A 22,029-nucleotide genomic window follows, 5' to 3' on the forward strand; every position below is an offset into this window, starting at 1 on the left:
AATCGATCGAAAGAATAGTGGAACACTTTTCGACAGGGAACGAAAACGATCGTCCTTTTGCAATGTGAAATACTTCCTTGTTTTGCGCGATTTTGAACAATTCCTTTTGATATTAGTCGGGCTGCAAGAGATCTGTATTGTGTTTCAGTTTGATATCACATCATGAATAGTCTGGGAAGAAAAACAACTGATAGCAGGCGGGTCTTGTAATCCAAGCTGGAGTATTGACAAAGGTAACCACTTCAGTAAAAATAACGAAAGTTCACTTCCTAGAAAAAAGATCCCTATATCATAACTGCTTCATTTGAAGCTCTTCGTCAGACGGGTCACGCCTCCGAGTATTGGACTGCATGTTACTTCAAAACATAAAAATATACAAAATGAGACCTTTCTCAGCCGTAATAATCGAAAATCCATAAATTACCAATAATCTCGATCCCGTTAGCGTTCACTTGTAGATCAGAAAAAAAAAGTAGTGTTCGGCTAATCTAGATATGTTGTTTAAAGAGGAAATGTTTTTAAAAAGCACATATCCACTTGTCTATCTCCAAAATATGTCCCCCTGCATTGGAGCTATGGCTGGCTAGTGACGGTCAAGGTAATTAGACTCTGGAACATGACCACGGCGGAAAACAATTATAAAATCAACCAATTAACAAGAATCCCATTTCACAGAACTGGATGTTTTCTGAACCAGATGCCTTAATCATGGAATGAATTTGACAGCACTCGCGCTTCATATGATCCACTAGTTTGTGTTATGATAGTGAATAAAAAAGTTCTATCAATTGAATATGAAATTGAATACATTTACATGCACTGTACACCCAAAGACCCTACAATGTGCTTTTGATTATCAAAATTTGTCTTTCATTACTATTGGTTCCTTTTATTTCAACAGGCTCATGAGGACTATCCGAACCTGAAGACTAACAAGAAACTAAGCTTCGAGCATGACAATCCAATCTCTGCAGTAATACATGGTTATGATAAAGTAATATTTTAGACGCTAACTCGAAATTAAAACTCCGAAATATTTAGTTTTAATAATCATAAGCTTTTCATCAATGGAACTTTGGTTTAAAAAAGCAATAAACAAGAAATTTGGTTCACTAATTCTTGTGTAAGCCTTCGGTCGGCATTGCCGGAATACTAAGTATTCCATTAGGTAACCCCCAGCCTGTGAAAAGTTATTCCAGTGTCTGTTCATTAACTATTCGCCGGAAGCAAGGAAATTTTCCTTTCCCTACTCCAAATGATTTCTTCGTTCTCGCTGCCAAGTGGTCTCTACCGAGTTAATTTCCCTCAGTTATTGTTGTGCCGTTCGCGAAGGTTCAGTTTTTCCAGTTACGCACGCCGGGAAAACCTATCGTCACAATTAAAAATCTCTCAGTTTTTTACTTAGGCTGAATAAGTAAGGGAATGGGAATTTTAACAATATTGTTTCAGTCTGGAAATTCTGTCTTGCATGGTTATGTAAACAACAGAATTTGATAAGAGGGGGAAATTTTTAGTCTCATGGAACGGGTTACTTGACGGGTTACTTGACTGGTTATTTAACTCTTTCAGGGCAAGCCATGCATACATCAGTGTAATTATACTGACTACTGTTGTTATTTGTTTCTTGTTGAAATTAAGAGACAACATTATGTAAGTGTGTACATTGCAAGGCTGTTTGATGTGACACCTATTGCAGCCTAAAACAGCCACAATGATTCCCGATTTCTATTGCAGTGAACCGTTCATATAACAACAAATCCCAAAAATCCAGCATTCTACTCCAAGAGAAACACTGAAAAAGTGTCGATCTTTTGATATCAAAACTTGCTCAAGAAATCAAAAGTTTGCATTCAAAACACACCTCAGGGCCAGATCTTGCTGTTTGACTGGAAAATATTTTCTCACTTTATCCGCTAGCCCTTGTTTCTCCATTTGACGAAAGCCAGTGTCGCAAACACGACCTTTGCCTCGTTTATGACCGAAAAGAGCTCTGGGAAATTCCACCACAACTCGAGAAGGGAACACTTCACATTTCAGATTTAACAAATGATTAGAATCGTGTCGGGCCACCCAGTCCTACCAGCAAGATATCACCTCCATCGAGACTTTTGTCACTCAAAACTGACCCAAAAAGCCTTGGTAGGTTCTGGTAGCCATCCACAGATCGGCCAGAGACACGACTTCACTTGTGAACTCGCCAAGGTTATATGAAAGCATTTTGGCGGTCCAGTCTACATGAAACCACCTCTCACCTCTGTTTTCTTTCAGAGGCTTACCTCTACCCACATTCCAGCTTAATGATGCTGTCCTGAGGGCTTCTGTAGAGGGAAAATGGCTAGAAAAACACTTCTAAACAAATATTGTAAGGGATACTGCATATAACGACAAACCAAGTGAGCTTAAGTTTTGTATGGCCAAGTTATGAGGTTTTTTGTCTGCTGGCAGGGGGTTAACAGGGGTTAGTTTTATAAAAAAATCACCCAGAATATAACGATGTTTTTAACTAGGATTAAAGTCTATTAACTTAGGCCTAATCACGCGATCCATGACTGGACTTGCAATATTAAACACTGGCATCCATGTGTTCTTTTTAGAAACTTATGGTTAAACACTATTGGTTAACAGTCATATGAAAATTCTTCTGCCTGACGAAATTTCGTGGGCCTTCCTTTTTCCTCTGTTTTGTTTTTCAAATTACTACTGATAACTCAGCGCTCAGGCAGGATATAAATCCCGAGAACTCCTCTGAAATCTTCGCTCGACTATAATTTACTAGAGCCCTACTTTGCTCAATTTCTTTTACATTTTATTTTCATCGAAGTTTTGATATTCCTTTCTTATCATGAGCTCGCCAGTCAGCATCTGGTAAACGAGGCTTGAGGGCAAAATTTGCTATTCATACGTAAACTGATGCTTATTTATTCATTATAGTCAAATAAGAGTGAATCATAAGTTTCTGAAAAGAACAGATGGATGCAATATTTACTTCCGAATTTGCATCGCAAAGCTATCGTTTAGAAAAATAGTCACCTAAACCTTATTTATACCACCAACAATATAGCTAGCTACATAGAAAATTGTCCTTTTGCAAAGCCTTGGCTTCAAATGCGACCCATTTTTTGCCATGTTTTCTTTTAATGAAGAAATGGCTTATTCGAAATTGTTGCCCAACTTTTTTTCAGTCGTGAAATCGTAGCAGAACGAAAGATGTATCATTGGAAGAAACTAAAATAACAGCCAAAACTTAGGTTTGGGTTCATGGTGCACGAAAATAATCGTGGAAATAATAATGGAAATAATTCAACTACATTCCGTAGAGTGTAAATAACGCCATAGACAAGTACAAATATCACGCAGCATTTGTACACCAGAGAACCGGTTAGAAAGGTTTTCTCGCGTCGTGTAAGCGAAGAATAATTTAGCATATTGGATAATAAATAACGTTTTGTTGTGTAGTATCGATAGGTAGTTTTACTCGTTATTTGTATTTTGACCCGCCCTACGGGCTCGTCAAAATAGGGCACAACTCGTAAAAATACTCAGCGATACTACACAACAAAACGTCTAAGATATATATATTTGCATGTTTACATACATGCCCAGGAAACTAACCCATAGTCTCAATGCGTGTGCATCGGAGAGGAGGGGCGGAGTGGAGTGATGGGTTAGCTCCAACAAAAACGCCTGGGCATCAAACCCGTGCCGAAAAGTGTTTTTTATGTTAATAACAACAGTTGATTTTATTGCTGAGAGGGGCGCTTGATAGCTTTTTTCTATGATACCGGAGGTTCAGAGGTAAAATAATATAATACGCATGAACACAGCCCGGTTTTCGATCAAGATGATGGTGAGACCTTGTCAGGACTCCCTGCATTCTATATGGAAGTTCATGTTTTCCACCCTGAATATTTTGTTGGTTTGCTTATTCGATTGTTAATGCCGATGCTATCTCCAGAACCGGTTCAAAAGCCCTAAAGCATGTATGCATCTGATTACGTCTCAGTAGCCAATCAGTTTCCCTCAAACCTCATGCTCCAGGCGCAGAGTTGTTAGTTTTAATGATGCAACACTCTGGAAAATGGTAGTCTAACGGTGCGAGTAGCTGAATTTTCGAAACTGGAAGAGATTGTTGCCGATTGCTGAGTAAACAGAAGTCATCTAGAAGACTAAAGCTGAAGAAAGATTACAGAAACTTTACCTCAGGCAAGAGGCTTTTTTTAATCTGTGTTAACCAATAGCCTTTAACCAGAAGTTTCGAAAAAAAAAACAGATGGCATGGGAAATTTTTTAATTATTTAAGAGTTTGCATGGCACAATTTCCGTTTAGAGAAACCGTCGCTGAAATAAATGTTTTTATTTTAAAGTAATAAAATGAAAGTTATCTTATTTCTACATGCGCACAAGTATTTGCTGCTTGTGAAACTTGAAAACATCGGAAATTTTCACGCCGAAAATGTTACATTTTTATTCATCAAGACAATGGTTAACACCTGGCGATGAGAGTCTTCGCTCTGACTGGTCCATTATAAATAACATTTTTCCGAGTTTTGTTGGTACTGTGATAATCGTCGACCCAGAGATTTGCATCGCTCTGAACCATTTAAGAAACAGTTTGGAATTCCTTGGGAAGGAAACTGCTCAGAAGCATACGCATTTCTATCATCGACGACAAAAGATACTTAATAACAGACTGTAACCTGGACTTAAGTTGGTCACGATGCTGATTGGAAATGTATACCCTGAAATTTGTATATCCCTGTTAACAATTTTTGCGCTGAGTAAGTACAACGTATTGTTTTTGTTTATTTCCTATTTTTCTTTTCTTTTTTCTTTTTTTACTTTTTAAGGATTCTCGAAAGAAAAACTTAAAGACGAATTCCATAGATTTAACTTTCGATTCTCTAGATCTAAGAATCAATTTTTGGTTGTATCATTTCTTGAAGCCCGTAACCAAATGAAACCGTAAAGAAGAGTCATCCAGTGCCCAATTGTTCAAAGTGCGAACCGACAAAGTTATGATAATGTTTATCGCAGTAGATACAAAAGGCTGCTTGCTCTTTGGGCATAAAGGGTGAAAACCACGGGCTGCTAACCGAACATGAACACTAGCGCTCGCCTTGTAAAATACGATGAATATAGAAAGTCAAAGAGCTGTGGAAAGAATATAATTTCAATTATCTGTAAAACTGAAGATGTAAACGGAGGGTGGCGGACATCGGGCGACAGACAGTGCACAATGAAAATATAGTGTGAATAAATACATAGATAAATAGATAAAAAACAATTAATTGACGTCGTAATTTCTCAGAACATCTTCGGTCTCCTGCTAGAAACTCGTTGGAAATTATTCGAAAAGTTTCCAAAATTGCAAAAAAGTTTCACTTTCATATTACTGAGAGGTATAAACTTCAAACGGTTTACCTGGTACCTCAAGCTGTTGACAGGCCGGTGTTGATTGAATGAACCAGGGCATGTAACACCGCTCAGTGAAAGGTAAATGTTAAGCTCAGAAGCTCGAACTACTGCTATGAAATTGCAGATTACCTTGCTAACTCTTCTCCTACCCTCTGAACTGAAATCTAAACACTATGCAAAAGGCTAACACCGCATCACGAAAGGAAGCGGGATCTTCCCCTACCCCCCCAGGTCCAAGGCCACGACACATGGTCCCTTATGGGGGGAGGGAGGGGGTGGGGGAAAAGAGATTCAAATTCATTTTTCTCCATACATATTATTTTTATTGAGCACCGTCTGCAGTCTTCCGCCCTCATTTTACAAAGTCCCATAATTACTCTGGGTATTGCAGTATAATTTTAGCTCATACTGTGACAACATCACTTGCTTTTAGGGAATTAATTTTTTAAATTAGATTTTGTTTGATTCGTGTATTTAATTGCATCTTTTTATTCCATAAGTCCATGTTCCCAATTTCTAAATAACATCAAATGCTTTTGTTCTTTACCTCGATGGCTGTTATATTTTCGTTATATTTTTTTGGCTGAGTATTTTAGGTACTTAGTAATACCATATAATCCTTTATTACCACACCGCAACAAATTATTTTGTAAGTATGCACAAGGCTTCACTGTAAGCCTGAAATTTTTCAACTTGAACGGTCACATTATTTTATACGCATCCAAAGGACAAGGGAATGGTTTAAGCCAACCTAGTGCAACGCGCCTCGTTAGTGTGGGATTAGCCCTTAAAGTGCACCTACACCCAAAAAATTTTTTTCGCTTAACGAAGTAAGCTTATTTTTTTGAGTATTTCTGCACAAAATTTTTTTTATATGCTCAAATCTTCAATTTTCTATGCCCAGTCAAAATACGGAAAATCGGCCGCCATCTTGCCCCACGACCGAGTTTAAAGAGGAATGGCTCTAGTGGGTAATGTGACGTCAAATCGAGAACACGAAAGTCTGCTTTTCCCACATTTTCACTTGTTTGGGAAGGTTGTAGTCGATAATTGTCCGAAAATATGCCGACTAAGTGTGTTGTAGAAGGATGTAGCAACGTGCGAAATTTGCAAGAGGGTATCGCGCTCCATACAATCTTCATACAACACACCTAGTCGGCATATTTCGGACGATATCGACGACAATCTTCCCAAACAAGTGAAAATGTGTGAGATGCAGACTTTCGTGTTCTCGATTTGACGTCACATTACCCGCTAGAGCCATTCTTCTTTAAACTCGGTCGTGGGGCAAGATGGCGGCCGATTTTCCGTATTTTGACTGGGCATAGAAAATTGAAGATTTGAGCAAATAAAAAAATTTTTGCGCAGAAATACTCCAAAAAATAAGCTTACTTCGTTAAGCGAAAAAAAATTTTTGGGTGTAGGTGCACTTTAATCCTCTTACCTAACAACCGCGCTCGACTTATAAATATCCTGATGTGATTATACAACAGTTCAGTTGACCTCAGGCCTTGCTCTTGTAAGCTCCTCTTCCCATTAAATGTATAGCTTTAAATATATACTTGGCCTCCACTCTTCCTATCGCCTCCGATAATCGCACAGTTAGCTATTTGCCATCTTCATTTTATGGGTGTGATTTCTTTTGTGTTGTTCGTGTGTGTGTGTGCGTGTGCGTGTGTGCGTGTGCGTGTGTGTGTGTGTGTGTGTGTGTGTGTATTGGTGTGTGTATTGGTGTGTGTGTGTGTGTGTGTGTGTGTGTGTGTGTTTGTGTTTATGTTGTTCTTGTCTGTCGGTCTGTCTGTTTAAATTGTTTTGTCTTTTTTTTTGAAGTGATTCATGATTGTGTTTTCAGCTCATTCCAATTCCTTTTCAGAGGCGTCCTCAGCAGTTAAAATGACTACTCCACCGATCTCGAGAAGAGTATGGATAGAATGCAGACCAGAAAGATGTCCACCGGGTAGTACTGACCTTTTTGAATGTGCTGATAATCAGTATAACAACGACCAGGATTGCACGTCGAATCATGGCACCGACCAAACTTGGAATGTGAAATGTAGTAGATCCTCACAACCTACATGTGAACTAACGTGCCAGAAATGTGATCTGGAAAGCGATAAAAAAACAATCTATTGTGTCGGTGACATCGATAAAACAAATGTTAAGCCCAAATTTACCTGCACAAAGAGAGGGCGTCAAGAAAGAACAACAACTGGTAGGTTTCACAACAAAGAAAACAACAAACCTAAATCTAAACAGTGCTCAAATTTCCGCATGTTTCTAATGTTTATTAGATTAGAAAGTGATTACATCAAACTTTTGTAAGTTTTCAAGCCACAAATAACATTCTGAGAAACTAAAACCCAATTTGCCTTTGTTGGGGTCCGGAACTTAAACCAACCCTCCCCCTGCTAGGTTATATAAAGCACTTTGGGAGATTCTGAAGCTTGAAAAAAATGAAAGCAAATATGGGCTGGAAACGGCATGTTCACTGAACTGTGCTAACAACTAATAGTGGCTAGAAATTGTTTTAGGTGTGTTACATTAGAAGTAACTTTTCTCTTGAAAATAGCGTTTAACTTAATTGTTAAAATAAATAGTAAATTTCACAGTGATCTCGGACCAAGTAAAAAGTTATCTTGGGAAACTTTCTTTACAGCCTGAAATGCACCCAGACACAAGGACCAATCACCGTTGGTTGGCCTAATTCAAGTAGTTAGGGAATCGTTTTATTATCATACAGCTATGGCTTATAATAACTATAAATAAACAAAATAGTACAGATATAAAGTTTAGCTAAATCTTTTAAGGCTGAGAAACATATGTACACTTTTTCTCATATGTATTTCTTCTAAATACTTATCTGTCTTAAGCTTGTTTACAGACGCAGTTTAATACAACTAAGCTTTACATGATGATGTTGATTTTTTACTTTACCATCAGCATCATCAGCATCATCGTCATCATCGTCATCTTCCACATCAGTGGCATTAGAAGTAGCAACACTTATAACAGCATCATCGTCATTAGCATTATCATCGGCAACAGAAAAACTTTCTCCAACATCATCGTCATCAATATTATCATCAGAAACAGTATTAGCACTGATAACCTCGTCGTCAATAGTTTCACCAGCTCCAATGCTGCCACTTAGAACCCCGTCATCAATAGCATCAGTGGCCGCAGCGTTAGCGTCAACATCAGTACCATTACCATCTTCAAAAATCTCATCTGGAAAATCGTTGTCACTAATACCATACTCGTCAGTAACATCATCGACAATGTCATCCCTCCTTATGCCTCAACCATCATCAACATCATCGTCATCACTGTCAAAGAAAATTCAGGAGCTGGTAATTTTTCTTATCTATGTATTGTACATGTAATTAAACTTTTTCCGTTTTTCAAGGGTATGTGTGGTTCATGAACCTCGCTGCAATTTTCTTCATCTTAGGCAAATGATACTATTTCAGAGTTCGGCAGCCTAAATATTACCAGCACCAATTCCTTGCAGGTATGTGGTTTCAACGATTAAATTTAAAATCCATCTTTTAACCTAAATGTATAACGAAAGAGCAGCTAAAATCTTAGTGTCAATTTTTGAAGGTGGTATAAGATATGAGACGTAAACGCAAAAAATATCCACGCAAAGACGATATCTCTTCTACCCATGGTTTCAAAGTAATTAGTACCCAGACTATTTTTGTCAGTGATCTTTTCCTTTTTTCTTTTAATGGTAAAAGCCTTACAGGACCATTTGAAACTTATATATAGACGAAGATTTAATCAAACGAGAATGTCCTATGCGGTATGATTGTTTTTTCAATAGTTTTTGCTGTTAAATCGCAAGCGCCCGTAAATGCTGCCCTTGCCAAGTGTCACAATGAATTAATTTACATCTTATTGTGATTAACCTGGGTAACGTTAAAAACCTGAATAATGTGTATTATATGGACGAACAGGAAGCTGCTAATTTGTTTGAAAACTTCACCACCAATTATCAAAACATGACCCTTGGAGAAGGACAGCCTGGAGTAGAAAAGCTCAGCACAGAGTCCATTTTTAAGGTGGCAGTCGCCTTCGAGAAAATTGTTCTTAGCTATGGCAAATACCACTTACGTGGAACAAACCGTTCAAAAAGGATCAGTTACCCTCATCGCAACATGTGTGAGTACATACATGGTTGTCTTTTAAGATTTGTGATAATGACCATTTATTCAGCAACTGATTGAGCGATTGAGAGAGTGAATAACTGGGTAACTTACTAGTCGACTGACTGATTGGCTGGCTGACAGAGTGACTGATCGTCTCTCTGATTTGCTGGGGGATTGAACAACTAACTGATTTGTTGGCGGAAATATAACTGAATGAATTTTGTTTGTTAATTTCGAAAATTTGTCTATTACTGTTATACTAACATAATTTTTTCCATTCTTTCGAAAGTACTTGTTATTAAAAAAGATTACAAACAAACTGCAAGTGACTTCCACTCAGGGAATCACGAATGGCAAGCCTATATCAATATTTCCTCTGGAAATTTTGTGGACAACGGTTTGTATACACCGACGATCTATTTTATCGTAAGCAGTTCGTCGCTTTTACATACCATCCTTGATAAAACACAATCTTTTGAAATTTCCATTTGCCGACATCTAAGCTACGCATAAGCTCGCTTTGATCTCTTTTAGGATCAGTAATAGTTGTGTGTGTGTACAAGAATCTCCATGATTTAATCCAAACACATTCTAAGAAAACAAGGTATGTGAATGGCTTATATAATTTATATGATGTAATCTAACCTTATCTAGTTAGTACATTTGAGAACATTCAAGGATTCGTTTCAGTTTCTTCCTAATAAGAGAAGGATTTTTATGCCTCGCAAAAATAGTTTCAAAGGGTAATTAGTCTCCAGTCGTACACCCCTCTGTCCGTTTTATCAAAAAACCCCATCGATGAAAAATTGAAATGGTAGAAACGTGCAATGGTCAGTGGACCCCACCATTAAAGCTTACTCAGCCTTACGGATTTCTCCCGTCATTAAGCGATGGACAACCAAGAGTGAACGAGGTAAGGAAAACTGCATGCTTACCTAACGTCAGAATCGAGGTAAGTTCAGTGAAAAGAACCAATATGGGCGTTGAGATCTTACCAAAGTATCAGCATCCTAGTTAGAATTTCCAAAATTTGAGAAGTTTTGACCGAGATATATACCGCCTCCCGGTTAGCTCAATGGATAGAGCGCTGGACTGATGTGCGGGAGGTCGAGGGTTCAAGCTCCGGCCGGACCAACACTCAAGGTCTTAAAATAATTGAGAAGAATATGCTGCCATTCTATAACATCAAGAATGGTTGGATATTCTAGTCTTCTAGGATAGGGACGAATAAATGGAGGTCCCGTCTCCTGCAGGGTTAGGGGTAGGAGACGTTAACTTTGCATGTGGATAAGAAAACCATTGCCTATCATCGGAACAAAAAGTGGTTTCCCACAGATTTCAAAAGTTTTTTTATTTTTTAACAATTTTCCGCACGTAGTTCAAATCGTGAAACTGACATCATTTGTGTACACAAAATGAGCAATCTTTATTAGAATCTCACGCTGTCAAAAATGATTGAATACGAGACATATTCTGGAATACAACAGTTTAATACATTAACTTTCCAAGTGTGATCACAAAGGTAGAGTATCTGGACAAATGTATACACTGTCGTTACGTCAAATATGCCACTACTTGACTAAGCCGAAAAGTGGTACTTTTTAAATTACGATTTCTCCGTACTGGGACAAGACTAGGTATCAGGAGTTACACACACTCAACAATCGTGCATGAGAGCACTATATTTTGTAAAAATATATATGGCTATTATCGCAGGAAAAAAGTAAAGCGAAGTAGAAATGTGTGATTTTCACATACCTGTACGGCGCTGCTTTCAGTAATTTGCATTCGTAATTATCCACAATGAATCACAAAATAATCGCAAATGAGCAGCTTTGTGCACTTTCTAATACTATAGAATGTCTGTTAGTCGGGTTTTATTTTCCGAAGGTCTAAGGATTCCAAGGATTTCTTTCTGGGTGCGAGTCTGTAGGAATTTAGGTCATTCATTGTGAATGACGATTCAGCGGCACCGAGTATTTGTATACTAGCACTGTAATCCCGGTCATTTGTAAGAAATGGAGTAACATTCATCGTAACATTCTTCTCTTTGATAAACAGCCTGTGGCCTCGATTGCATGAGAATCTAGACAGCCGTGGGCCGGGGGTGGGGTAGGGGCAGTCATTGGAGACAACCGCATTCTGTGACCAGCTCTTCTATCTTTGCAACCAAGTCATTTTTTCTGTCCTTCGATGCGTAAGTTATGTCATAATAATCAAGAATTTTTTTGAGAATTGTATTACTGTTTCAGGAGTTTTCGCTCAGTAGCACATTCACAAACATTGAAAGTGTCATAGATAATGAGGTGTTTCAAACCAGTGTGAACATGGATAGAGTTTAGAAGCTCCACTTCATCTTCAAATTCTTTCCATTCAACTCCCACTGCCTCCTCTTCTTCTGAAGGTGTTGAATGTTTTCGAGTGGACGCCAGCCTGGTGAAGAAGCTATCTATCTGGCTTTCTTTAAAATATTCAACACCTTCAGAAGAAGAGGAGGTAGCGGGAGTTGAATGGAAAGAATTTAAAGATGAAGTAGAGCTTCTAAACTCTATCCATGCGCACATTGTTTTGAAACACCTCGTTATCTATGACACTTTCAATGTTTGTGAATATGCTACTGAGCAAAAACTCCTGAAACTGAATAATACAATTCTCAAGGAAATTCTTGATTATTATGACATGACTTACACATTGAAGGACAAAAAAAGAATACTTTATTGCAAAGACAGAAGAACTGGTCACAGACTGCGGTTGTCTCCAACGACTGCCCCTCCCCTCCCCCCTCCCCGACCCCGGCCCGTGGCTGTCTAGATTCTCATGCAAACGAGGCCACAGGCTGTTTATCAAAGAGAAGAATGTCACGATGAATGTTACTCGATTTCTTATAAATGACCGGCAAATTTGGAACAGTCTACAACTTGAATTCGGATGGAGCTGTGTATTTTAGGGGATACTGTTCTCAGCATGGCTTTAAAGTTGGAAGATGGACAGGATTACAGTGCTAGTATACAAATACTCGGTGCCGCTGAATCGTCACTCAGAATGAATGACCTAAATTCCTACAGACTCGCACCCAGAAAGAAATCCTTGGAATCCTTGGAGCTTCGGACAGTAAAACCTGACTTACAGACATTCTACAGTATTAGTAATTGCACTGAGCTGTTCATTTGCGATTGTTTTGTGATTCATTGTGGATAATTGCGAATGCAAATTACCGAAAGCAGCGCCGTACAGCTATGTGAAAATCACACATTTCTACTCCACTTTTTTTTTCCTGCGATAATAGCCATGGATATTTTTACAGAATATAGCGTTCTCATGCACGATTGTTGAGTGTGTGTAACTCCTGATGTCTAGTTTTGTCCCAGTACGGAGAAATCGCAATTTAAAAAGTACCACTTTTCGGCTTAGTCAAGTAGTGGCATATTTGACTTAACGCCAGTGTATACATTTATCCAGATACTCTACCTTTGTGATCACACTTGGAAAGTTGATGTATTAAACTGTTGTATTCCAGAATATGTCTCGTATTGAATCATTTTTGACAGCGTGAGATCCTAATAAAGATTGCTCATTTTGTGGACACAAATGATGTCAATTTCACTATTTGAACTACGTGCGGAAAATTGTTAAAAAATAAAAAAAAAATTTGAAATCTGAGGGATACCACTTTTGTTCCGATGATAGGCAATGGTTTCCTTATCCACATGCAAAGTTTAAGGCAAGATTTATTATTGAACCAATTTCGAGTGGTCGGAAGTTACAGAGACACGCTCTTAAAAAAACTAATGTTTACGTGCCATTGGTAAATGAAAGCCGCCAGCTCGTCATTGTCCACGAAATGGGCAGAAAAGTGAGCGTTTTCCTTCACTTTTCAAACAATATCTCATATGCTTTTGTTTTTCTGGTTACTTAGGCGTGTGTTAACTAGGATTATAATGACAGCTATGGATCCCAAACCAGGAAAGTTACAAGAGAATGTAATCTTGAAGTTTAAGAACTTGAAGGTGACAAAAAGGCAAAGTCAAATTCAGTCGAATCAGTTCATATCAGTTTCAGTTTCAGTTTCAGTTACTTTATCATCAGACTCAGTTGAACGAGATACAGCTTAAAACTGCTTCTTTCTTCCTTTCAGATCGACACTAGAGAGAAGCATTGCGTGTTCTGGAGTGGCCTCAGCAATAGGTAAAACGGGACAACAACTAACTTCAACACCACCAACAACAATATCACCCAAAAAACCTACCAATTGTTGCTTGCTTTTTTTTCCAAATTTATTGAGTTTTGAATTGCAAGGAGGACTGGTATATCATTGGTCACTCGTTTGTGTTACAGTCCAACTGGTGATAGAAGTCTTGATAAGAAGTATGGTCCGCAACGTCTCAACAACCTGAGCAGAAGTCTGACCGATAAGTGTTTACAAGATATCAGTGAAGGGATATGTGTTTTGAGAGTTTTCTTTCACTTATAGCTTCAAAATACCCTTGGCTCTGAGTGATAGAAACAAAACCCATCGAAGTCAAAAGCCAAACGCGACACGAAAAAGCTGCAAATAGGCTCTGTCGTGAGCAAGTAAATCGATGATGCTTACCGCCTCTGACTTCAGTCTAAGATATTCAACCAGGTTAATTAATTGAGACTAGGTTTACACTAGAGGAAATTATTCCGGATTCGTGATGAATCCGAAACGTTTTGGTACCGGATTGATTTTGCCGTTTACACGAAAGTGGACGAATCCGAAATAAAAACTCCCCGGTTTGGTCGTGTCTCCAGAGATTTTGAAGCCGGAATTTAAAGTGGGAACTTTGAATCCGATAACTTTTGAATCCGGAAGGTTTTGTCGTGTAACCGCCTTTTTTCTCGAATCCGGATATTGTTTCCGCCTGCAATCTTTTGAGTTTGCGGTAAAACCAGAATGGAGGATCCGGTGCTAACATTGCAGGCGGTCTCCGGTTGCCTAATCTTGTTGCAGGTTCAGGCGATAAATTTTATCATGTGTACCGCAGTATTTCTGAGGAAACGCAAGTTATTATTGCAAGGAAGTTTAACGTCGGCCACACTTAATCGCCGACGACGTAGATGGCTTGGCATCTGTCCAACTCAAATTTGCCTCAGTGACATCTGTATCTACTCTACCCTTTTTTGGGAGGCATATTTTCACTTAGTTGATCGAATGACGAAACAACACTCGGCTTGGTAACCATTCCATTTCAAATGTTCCCGGAGTTGTCTTTGTGTGTAAACGGTCAGGAATCCGAATATCCTTTCAGTGTAAACGCCTACGAATCCGAATACTCCAAAATTGATGAATCTGGAAACATTTACGAATCCGGAGAACTCTCCTGTAGTGTAAACCAAGTCTGAATAATACCAGTAAGGGAAATAAAAAAACTATTAAAGCTTTCATTATATAGATTGTGTATTACATAAGTATTCTCGGTTTAAAATTATCCTTCTTTTTTCAGTCAAGATGGATTTTCGAAAGATGGTTGTCATTTAATTACATCACAAAGCAACTCAGAAGAAACAGTCTGCAGCTGCAGTCATTTGACTCATTTTGCTGTCCTAGTAGACTACAGTGGTGGCAGTGTGCACGTGGTATTACGTTGTTCAATATTGCTTCTAGCATTGCTCATAAGGGCATTAAATTGATAAACATCCTATTCCGTCTGTTTCTGATTTGTTCTGCAGCTTTCTCAGAAGGACGAAGATATTCTCGAGATTATCACTTACGTAGGATTGAGCCTTTCAATCATCGGAATGATTTTAACTATAATCATGTATTCCCTTTTCACGTGAGTAAACATTGTCAAGTTTCTCAAGCCTTTGATTGATTGAAACTAACAGGATGTACATAAATCACTGCTAGTATTTTATTTCTAAACCAGAGATATTCATCAACCTGTGACTCAAATAAGACTGAGTCTCGCCGCTTCGCTCGGAGCTGGTCAAATAAGCTTTCTCGCCGGAATGCACGCCATGGGTAACACTGTGAGTGTGGTTTTGTGTTTTTTCCTGATTTCGAAATTTCAAAAAAAGAAATAGAAGAAAAACTCTTTTTCGTTTTTCTGCAGGTCGCTTGCATAACAGCAGCAGTTCTTACGCAGTATTTCTTGATGGCCGCTTTCTGCTGGATGCTGGTGGAAGGAATCTACTTTTACCTTTTTATTGTAAAAGTTTACAACATCAGCAACAAGATGATCGTATATCACGTTATGGCATGGGGTATTCTTTTTCAATCAGTAATTACTACCTATTGTTTTCAGTAATGATCTGCCCTATTTCGAATCAGTTTATTAATAATATGATTTCATGCGAAGTTTGACCTTCTCCGTTTCTTTGTGTGAAGGTTTCCCCATCACCATGGTCGGCATTTCTCTTCGCGTCGCAATCGGAAAAGGAGAGATTCAAAGCTATACCAGCGATAAATAGTAAGAAACACAGTTTACGTTCATTGATTCCTCCCTTTTTGCTCCCTTTACATGTTTTGGTTTTTCTCTGATTTGGGTTTACTTGACTTTATATTTCCCTCATATCTTTTTTTCGTCTTGCCCACATCTTCCGTTTTTCTTATGTTTGCAAACTAGTTCATTTCTTATTTCATCCTTTCTCTTACACTCCTTTTCAGTCTTCAAATATATCTGTTGAAATACATTTCCCTTTTCTAGGTAGTATAGCAAACTGCTTGTTTACTTTCCTCTAAACATTTCTTTGTCTTTCCCTTTTCTTTTAAGTCTGTTTGACGGCCAGCCTTTTTTTAAATTCTTTTTTATTAATTTTCAATTGCGGAGCTGTGATTTGATCTTGATTTGACTTGCTTTTAAGATTTGATGTTAGCTTTATTTCTGGCTCCTTTAGCTTTGTTTTTTCTTTTTCCGTCTTCTTTAGTTGTTGGTTGTCATCATCTTATGACTTGATTTGGATATTTGTTGCATCTCTGACAGCAACTGCAGTGGTAAGTTTACTATCAAATTTTTGTAAATAATTATCAAATTGTAACTTTTCCATAAGATACTTGACCTATAACACATGCACATTGCTCTATTACGGTTTTTATCTTTGATTTTTTGGTTTGGTTTTCAGCTCAACAGTTTTATACTCGCACGTGTCATACGGGAGTTGACCACATTTCCACAAACAGGAGCCACCCAGATTCAGCAAGTCCGGTACAGTTGAATTAAAATCACGAAGAGAGAAAATCCCTTTCTTTGATTCATTCTCTTCCAATCTTAGTAGTAGTGATCAGCATTGTTTATGAGCCCTAACTCGCGGACTTAAAAGGGGTGAAGGGGAGGGGTGAAGGAGGGGGAAAGAGTTGAAGAAGAGAGGGGAGGGGTGAAGGAGGAGGGAGGGGTGAAGGAGGGGGAGAGGTGAAGGAGGGGGAGGGGTGAACTAAGGGGGGAGGGATGAAGGAGGGGGGAAGGGTTAAAGGAGGGGGAGGGGTGAAGGAGGGGGGAGGGGTGAAGAAGGGGGGAGGGATGAAGGAGGGGGGAGGGGTGAAGTAGGGGGAGGGGTGGAAGAGGGGGAGGGATGAAGGAGGGGGAGGGGTAAGGGAGAGGGGAGGGGTGAAGGAGGAGGGAGTGGTAAAGGAGGGGGGAGGGGTGAAGGAGGGAGTGGTAAAGGAGGGGGGAGGGGTGAAGGAGGGGGGAGGGTGAAGGAGGGGGAGGGGTAAGGGAGGGGGAGGGGTTAAGGAAGGGGAGGGGTTAAGGAGGAGGAGGGGTGAAGGAGGGGGGAGGGGTGAAGGAGGGGGGAGGGTGAAGGAGGGAGGAGGGGTGAAGGAAGTGGGAGGGGTGAATGAGGGGGGAGGGGTAAAGGAGGGGGAAGGGGTGAAGGAGGGGGGAAGGGGTGAAGGAGAGGGGAGGGTGAAGGAGGGGGGAGGGGTGAAGGAGGGGGAGGGGTGAAGGAGGAGGAAGGGGTGAAGGAGGGGGGAGGGGTGAAGGAGGGAGGAGGGGTGAAGGAGGGGGAGGGGTGAAGGAGGGGGGAAAGGGTGAAGGAGGGGGGAGGGTTGAAGGAGGGGGAGGGGTGAGGGAGGGGGGCGGGTAAAGGATGGGGAGGGGTGAAGGAGGGGAGGGGTGAAGGAGGGGAGTGAAGGAGGGGGTGAAGAAGGGGGATGAAGTAGGGGGAAGGGTAAAGGAAGGGGAGGGGTGAAGGAAGGGAAGGGGTGAAGGAGGGGAGAGGGGTGAAGGAGGGGGGAGAGGTGAAAGTGGGGGGAGGGGTGAAGGAGGGGGAAGGGTGAAAGTGGGGGAAGGGGTGAAGGAGGAGGAGGGAGGGGTGGATACGACTCTGCCCTCTGGTTTTTTTCCTTTCATTAAAATATATCGAAACGATTTTATCTGGGCAACTGTCCACTTCAGTAGCTAGTAGTTTACCTTAGAAAATGACAAGTGAGGTGTTGGCTACGGGTTCTAGGTTCAAAAGAGAATTACGGTAAACCAATTATCTACTTTCTGATTCCTATTTTCTATTTTCGTGTCAAGCTTGGCTGTAACTGTTCCCATGACAAACCAAGAACAGTGGAAAAAGTGAAAAATCTGACGCAGAAGTCCTCCATGTTAGATGAGGTCACCCTCCTCCCACCCCTCTCCCATGCATGTTGCGCCATTTGCAGTTGACGAAACATATGTTGAATTCAAGGTAAAAAATTCTCAAAATACGGAAACGTAAGTTTCACAATCACCTCCTCCACCCCATCCCCCTGGAACAGTTGGGTATTCGTTTTAATGTATGTGCGAGGGTCAAGAAGGTATCTATTTGCTTGATTTCCTGTAAGAGCCAAAGTTATCTGACATCTAGAAATACCTATCATTTGTCGTCCTTTAGACTTGGCATCAGAACATGCGGGGTGATGATTCCCCTTCTGGGTATCACTTGGTCGTTTGGTCTTCTATCGCCACTGCACAAGACTTTTACCTACATTTTCACCATTCTCAACTCTATGCAGGTTTGTTGTGCATTTCCTCGATAAAATTAGGGTGGCATTGCAACTAAAAATTGACAGGCTTAAAAAGAGACAAAAATCAATAAATCCATTAATCAATCAATCCTTCTATCAAGATAATTTGATGTATCAAAAAAGTTGAAATGAGGTACGATGAATGTATGAAGTTCATATATTTTGAACTGCGGTTACAGATATGTATTGCGAAAATCAGACCTGAAAACAATCCGGCCTGTACGGGATTCGAACCACTGACCTTTGCGATACTAGTGCAGCGCTCTACCAATTGAGCTAACAAGCCAACTGGGAGCAGGCCGTTAAGTTGATTCGTAATAAACCCGTGATGATAAATCAGATACGATGAATATATGAAGTTCATATATTTTGAACTGCGGTTATAGATATGTATGCGAAAATCAGACCTGAAAAAAATCAGGCCTGTACGGGATTCGAACCACTGACCTCTGCGATACTAGTGCAGCGCTCTACCAATTGAGCGAACAAGCCAACTGGGAGCAGGCCGTTAAGTTGATTCGTAATAAACCCGTGATGATAAATCAGATACGATGAATATATGAAGTTCATATATTTTGAATTTTCGCTATTGCATAAATAGCGCTCTCTACTGCGAGGATCGTGCATCATACATAAAGTTGAAATGATAAATTGGCCACCGTAACGATTACAAAAGCTGACGTTTCGAGCCCTTCGTCGGAGCGAATAGAGGAATTGTGGGTTGTATGTGCTTTTTAAGGGAGAAAATGGAGCTACGTTATTGGTGGGAATATGGTAACGAGAAAAACACGAATAAATTAGTGGAATGAAAAGCGTTCGTTGATCCCTGTGGGATTTAGGCTGCTGGTTTGAAAGATGAGCTTTTGTTCAAGAGTTTTCGGCTTTCCGTGCTGCCTAAGTGTAAGGACAGACAGCAGATTACCATATGTTGCTTAGAATGATTAGGTAAATTAAAATGTCTAGCGACTGGTTTCGATGCGTCCTTGTCATTCCTTTCCACGTCGCGAAGGTGTTCTCTTAATCGGTCACCTAGTCTTCTGCCTGTTTCGCTGATGTATATCTATTTGCAATAAGTGCAAGTTATGAAATAGATTACATTGGCGGAGGTGCACGTGAAGTGATCGATGATCTTAATGCATCGTTTGGTTCCCGATATTTTATCAGTGTTGTGAATGAAAGGACACATTTTGCATCGTGCACGAGGGCATTTAAAAGTGCCTGCTTGCTCATTAGTCTGAAAAGAAATTCGACCAAAAAATTGCCTATGTTTTTGTCGCGTTTGAATGAAATGAGCGGAGGCTGCAAAAAGAGAGTGTTTGTCTCTGGATCGTTTTGAAGTAATTTAGAGTTTTTAAGAATGATAGATTTAACTGAGTGGTTGTGAGGGTGAAACGTGAGAATGAATGGAAGGCAGTCAGAATCTTCCTTTTGTGATGTTTGTAGTGCTGAATGTCGATCAATAAGTTGGGCGCGGTGGTAACCCGCTTGAACGACAGAAACAGGGTAACCACGTTTATCGAAAAACTGGCACATTGACTCTGATTTGTGGTGGAAATCAGAGTCATCACTACATAAACGACGAAGTCTTAGAAACTGAGAAAAAGGAATGGAATTCTTAACGTGAGATGGATGCGAAGAAGAATATAACAAGTAATTACGCGAGTCTGTAGGTTTGTAATACACACTAGTGCATAAACCGTTGCCTTCAATTGAAACTTTGGTGTCTAAAAAGGATAAAGAATTGTCAGAAATTTCCCGGGTATATTTCAGAGCCGGGTGCAAAGAATTGACTGCGGTTATAAATTGAGTCAGCTCCTCTCTGGTAGAGGAGATAGCGCCGATACAGTCGTCGATGTAGGGACCGTAGAGTTCAGGATTGGAGCCGTTGTATTGGCTGAAAAATTGGTGTTCGACAAAACCTACAAAAATATTGGCATAGCTAGGTCCCATTTTGGTCAGATATCTTCTATCAAGATATCTGACCGTCAAATTTTTAGTCAGTCCATGGTTATCTCCAACCATCAATCAATCATTCAGTCATTTGGTCAATTTGATAGCAATTCAGCAGTTCAGCTAATGAGTTATTCCTTCGGTTCCTCAATCCATGAAAGAAAAATTTCTCTGTTTCGCCATATCTTTTTGTTCCTTTACAAGCCTGATTAATTTTCTCAGACTCAGGACAGTCTGATATGTTAAAATAATTTGAGTTAATTAGAGCTCCGTTCAGCAAAGATGTCTCTACGTAGCTTTATTCATACATGACTTGTTATCCATAATTACACTTTTATTAAAGGGTGTCCTGATTTTCATCCTGCACTGTGTTCGAAATAGTCAGGTAAGAGCAGTAATTTAAAATAATAATAATGATAATAATGATAAAAATGATGATGATAATGATCAGGATGATGATGATGATCATCATCATCATAATAACAATAATTATGATAGTAAATAGTGCAACTCATGAATTTTACACAATTGGATGACAATTTTAAAGAGAGAAACTGACTCATGTCACCTTCTTTACTTGTTTATTCACAGATTATGGAGCGCCTAAAAGGAAAGATGATTCCGAAACAAATTGGTCAGATCAGAGCTCGTTTGAGAGGGAGAATAAACGTTGTTTCCCTATCTCCGAACAACAAAAACTCAGCCAGAAAGAATGCAAAGATCCATCCGTTTGACGGTGATGCAGTGTTGGCAATTGGAAGAGTGCAATTTAAAAATTGCACTCTTCCGGAAAATATGAGTTGAAATAGGAATACATATAAGTAAATCATGATAGATTCGATAGGCAGCGGGTGATAGCTAAGCGACGATAATCCTCAGTCGCAAACGATCCGTTTCAATTCGTCTTTCGGCTCGATTAGTGGACAGTTCGTTAATTCAGAAATTAGGTTGTTCGTGGAACGGTGGAGGCCGTTGACGTTTTTTAAGAGTAATCTAATGAATCAGCCCTCTACAGTCTTACTCAAATTGAGTTAGAGGATTCAGTTCGGGTCAATAGAGCAGTTCATATTTCGATAGGTCTTACAGCTTATGAAACCGTAGCAAAGTTCATCAATCATTTATTTCGTTTAATGAAAGATAGAAATTTTATGTACATCGCAGCCAGACGATTAATTTCGTGTATCCATAATATAAACTAGTTTCGTGTATACAAAACGACTGTAAAAAGCTCTCTGAGACTCGATTAAAATGTTACTTAGACAGAAAGAAAACTAACGACTATCTTTAATAAACGTTTACCACAAGCCATTTATGATACATTAAAATCATTTCTAGTCAAATTTTCTGGCATGCCTAAAGATATATTGGGAGACCTTGCAAGGCGGTATCAAATGATCGAAGTTGATTCCTCTAAAATATCATGAAAAAGCGACAGGGATAGGCGCAGTGTCTCGTGGTCGAAAGTATAGCTAGAGGTGTTCGGGTGAGGCAAGGCGGTTCTTAGGAAGAAAAAAGACCATCTTTCTCATGCACTGATGGCAGCTGTTTAAGGACACTAGT

At 39.6% G+C, this 22,029-nt stretch overlaps 1 protein-coding gene across 2 annotated transcripts; it reads left to right on the forward strand.

The window, feature by feature from the left end:
- The first annotated feature begins 4,547 nt into the window (after positions 1-4,547).
- Positions 4,548-21,777, forward strand: LOC111346143 (uncharacterized). Of its 2 annotated transcripts, none has more exons than XM_088740317.1 (19): positions 4,548-4,778; positions 7,289-7,627; positions 8,356-8,765; positions 8,867-8,926; positions 9,375-9,579; positions 9,856-9,963; positions 10,101-10,170; positions 13,483-13,573; positions 13,702-13,751; positions 15,032-15,164; positions 15,258-15,361; positions 15,455-15,557; positions 15,641-15,791; positions 15,916-15,997; positions 16,455-16,521; positions 16,650-16,732; positions 18,387-18,507; positions 20,813-20,854; positions 21,061-21,777. In XM_088740317.1, the coding sequence occupies exons 1-19, from the start codon at positions 4,718-4,720 to the stop codon at positions 21,271-21,273; spliced, it is 2,493 nt and encodes an 830-aa protein (XP_088596443.1). In that variant the 5' UTR covers positions 4,548-4,717; the 3' UTR covers positions 21,274-21,777. The 2 variants fall into 2 exon arrangements, with proteins under 2 accessions (XP_088596443.1, XP_088596444.1); XM_088740318.1 differs by having other exon boundaries at positions 8,365-8,765.
- The last annotated feature ends 252 nt before the right edge of the window (positions 21,778-22,029 follow it).

The sequence above is a fragment of the Stylophora pistillata genome, chromosome 12 (genome assembly GCF_964205215.1).
Source record: "Stylophora pistillata chromosome 12, jaStyPist1.2, whole genome shotgun sequence".
Taxonomy (NCBI): Eukaryota; Metazoa; Cnidaria; class Anthozoa; order Scleractinia; family Pocilloporidae; genus Stylophora; species Stylophora pistillata.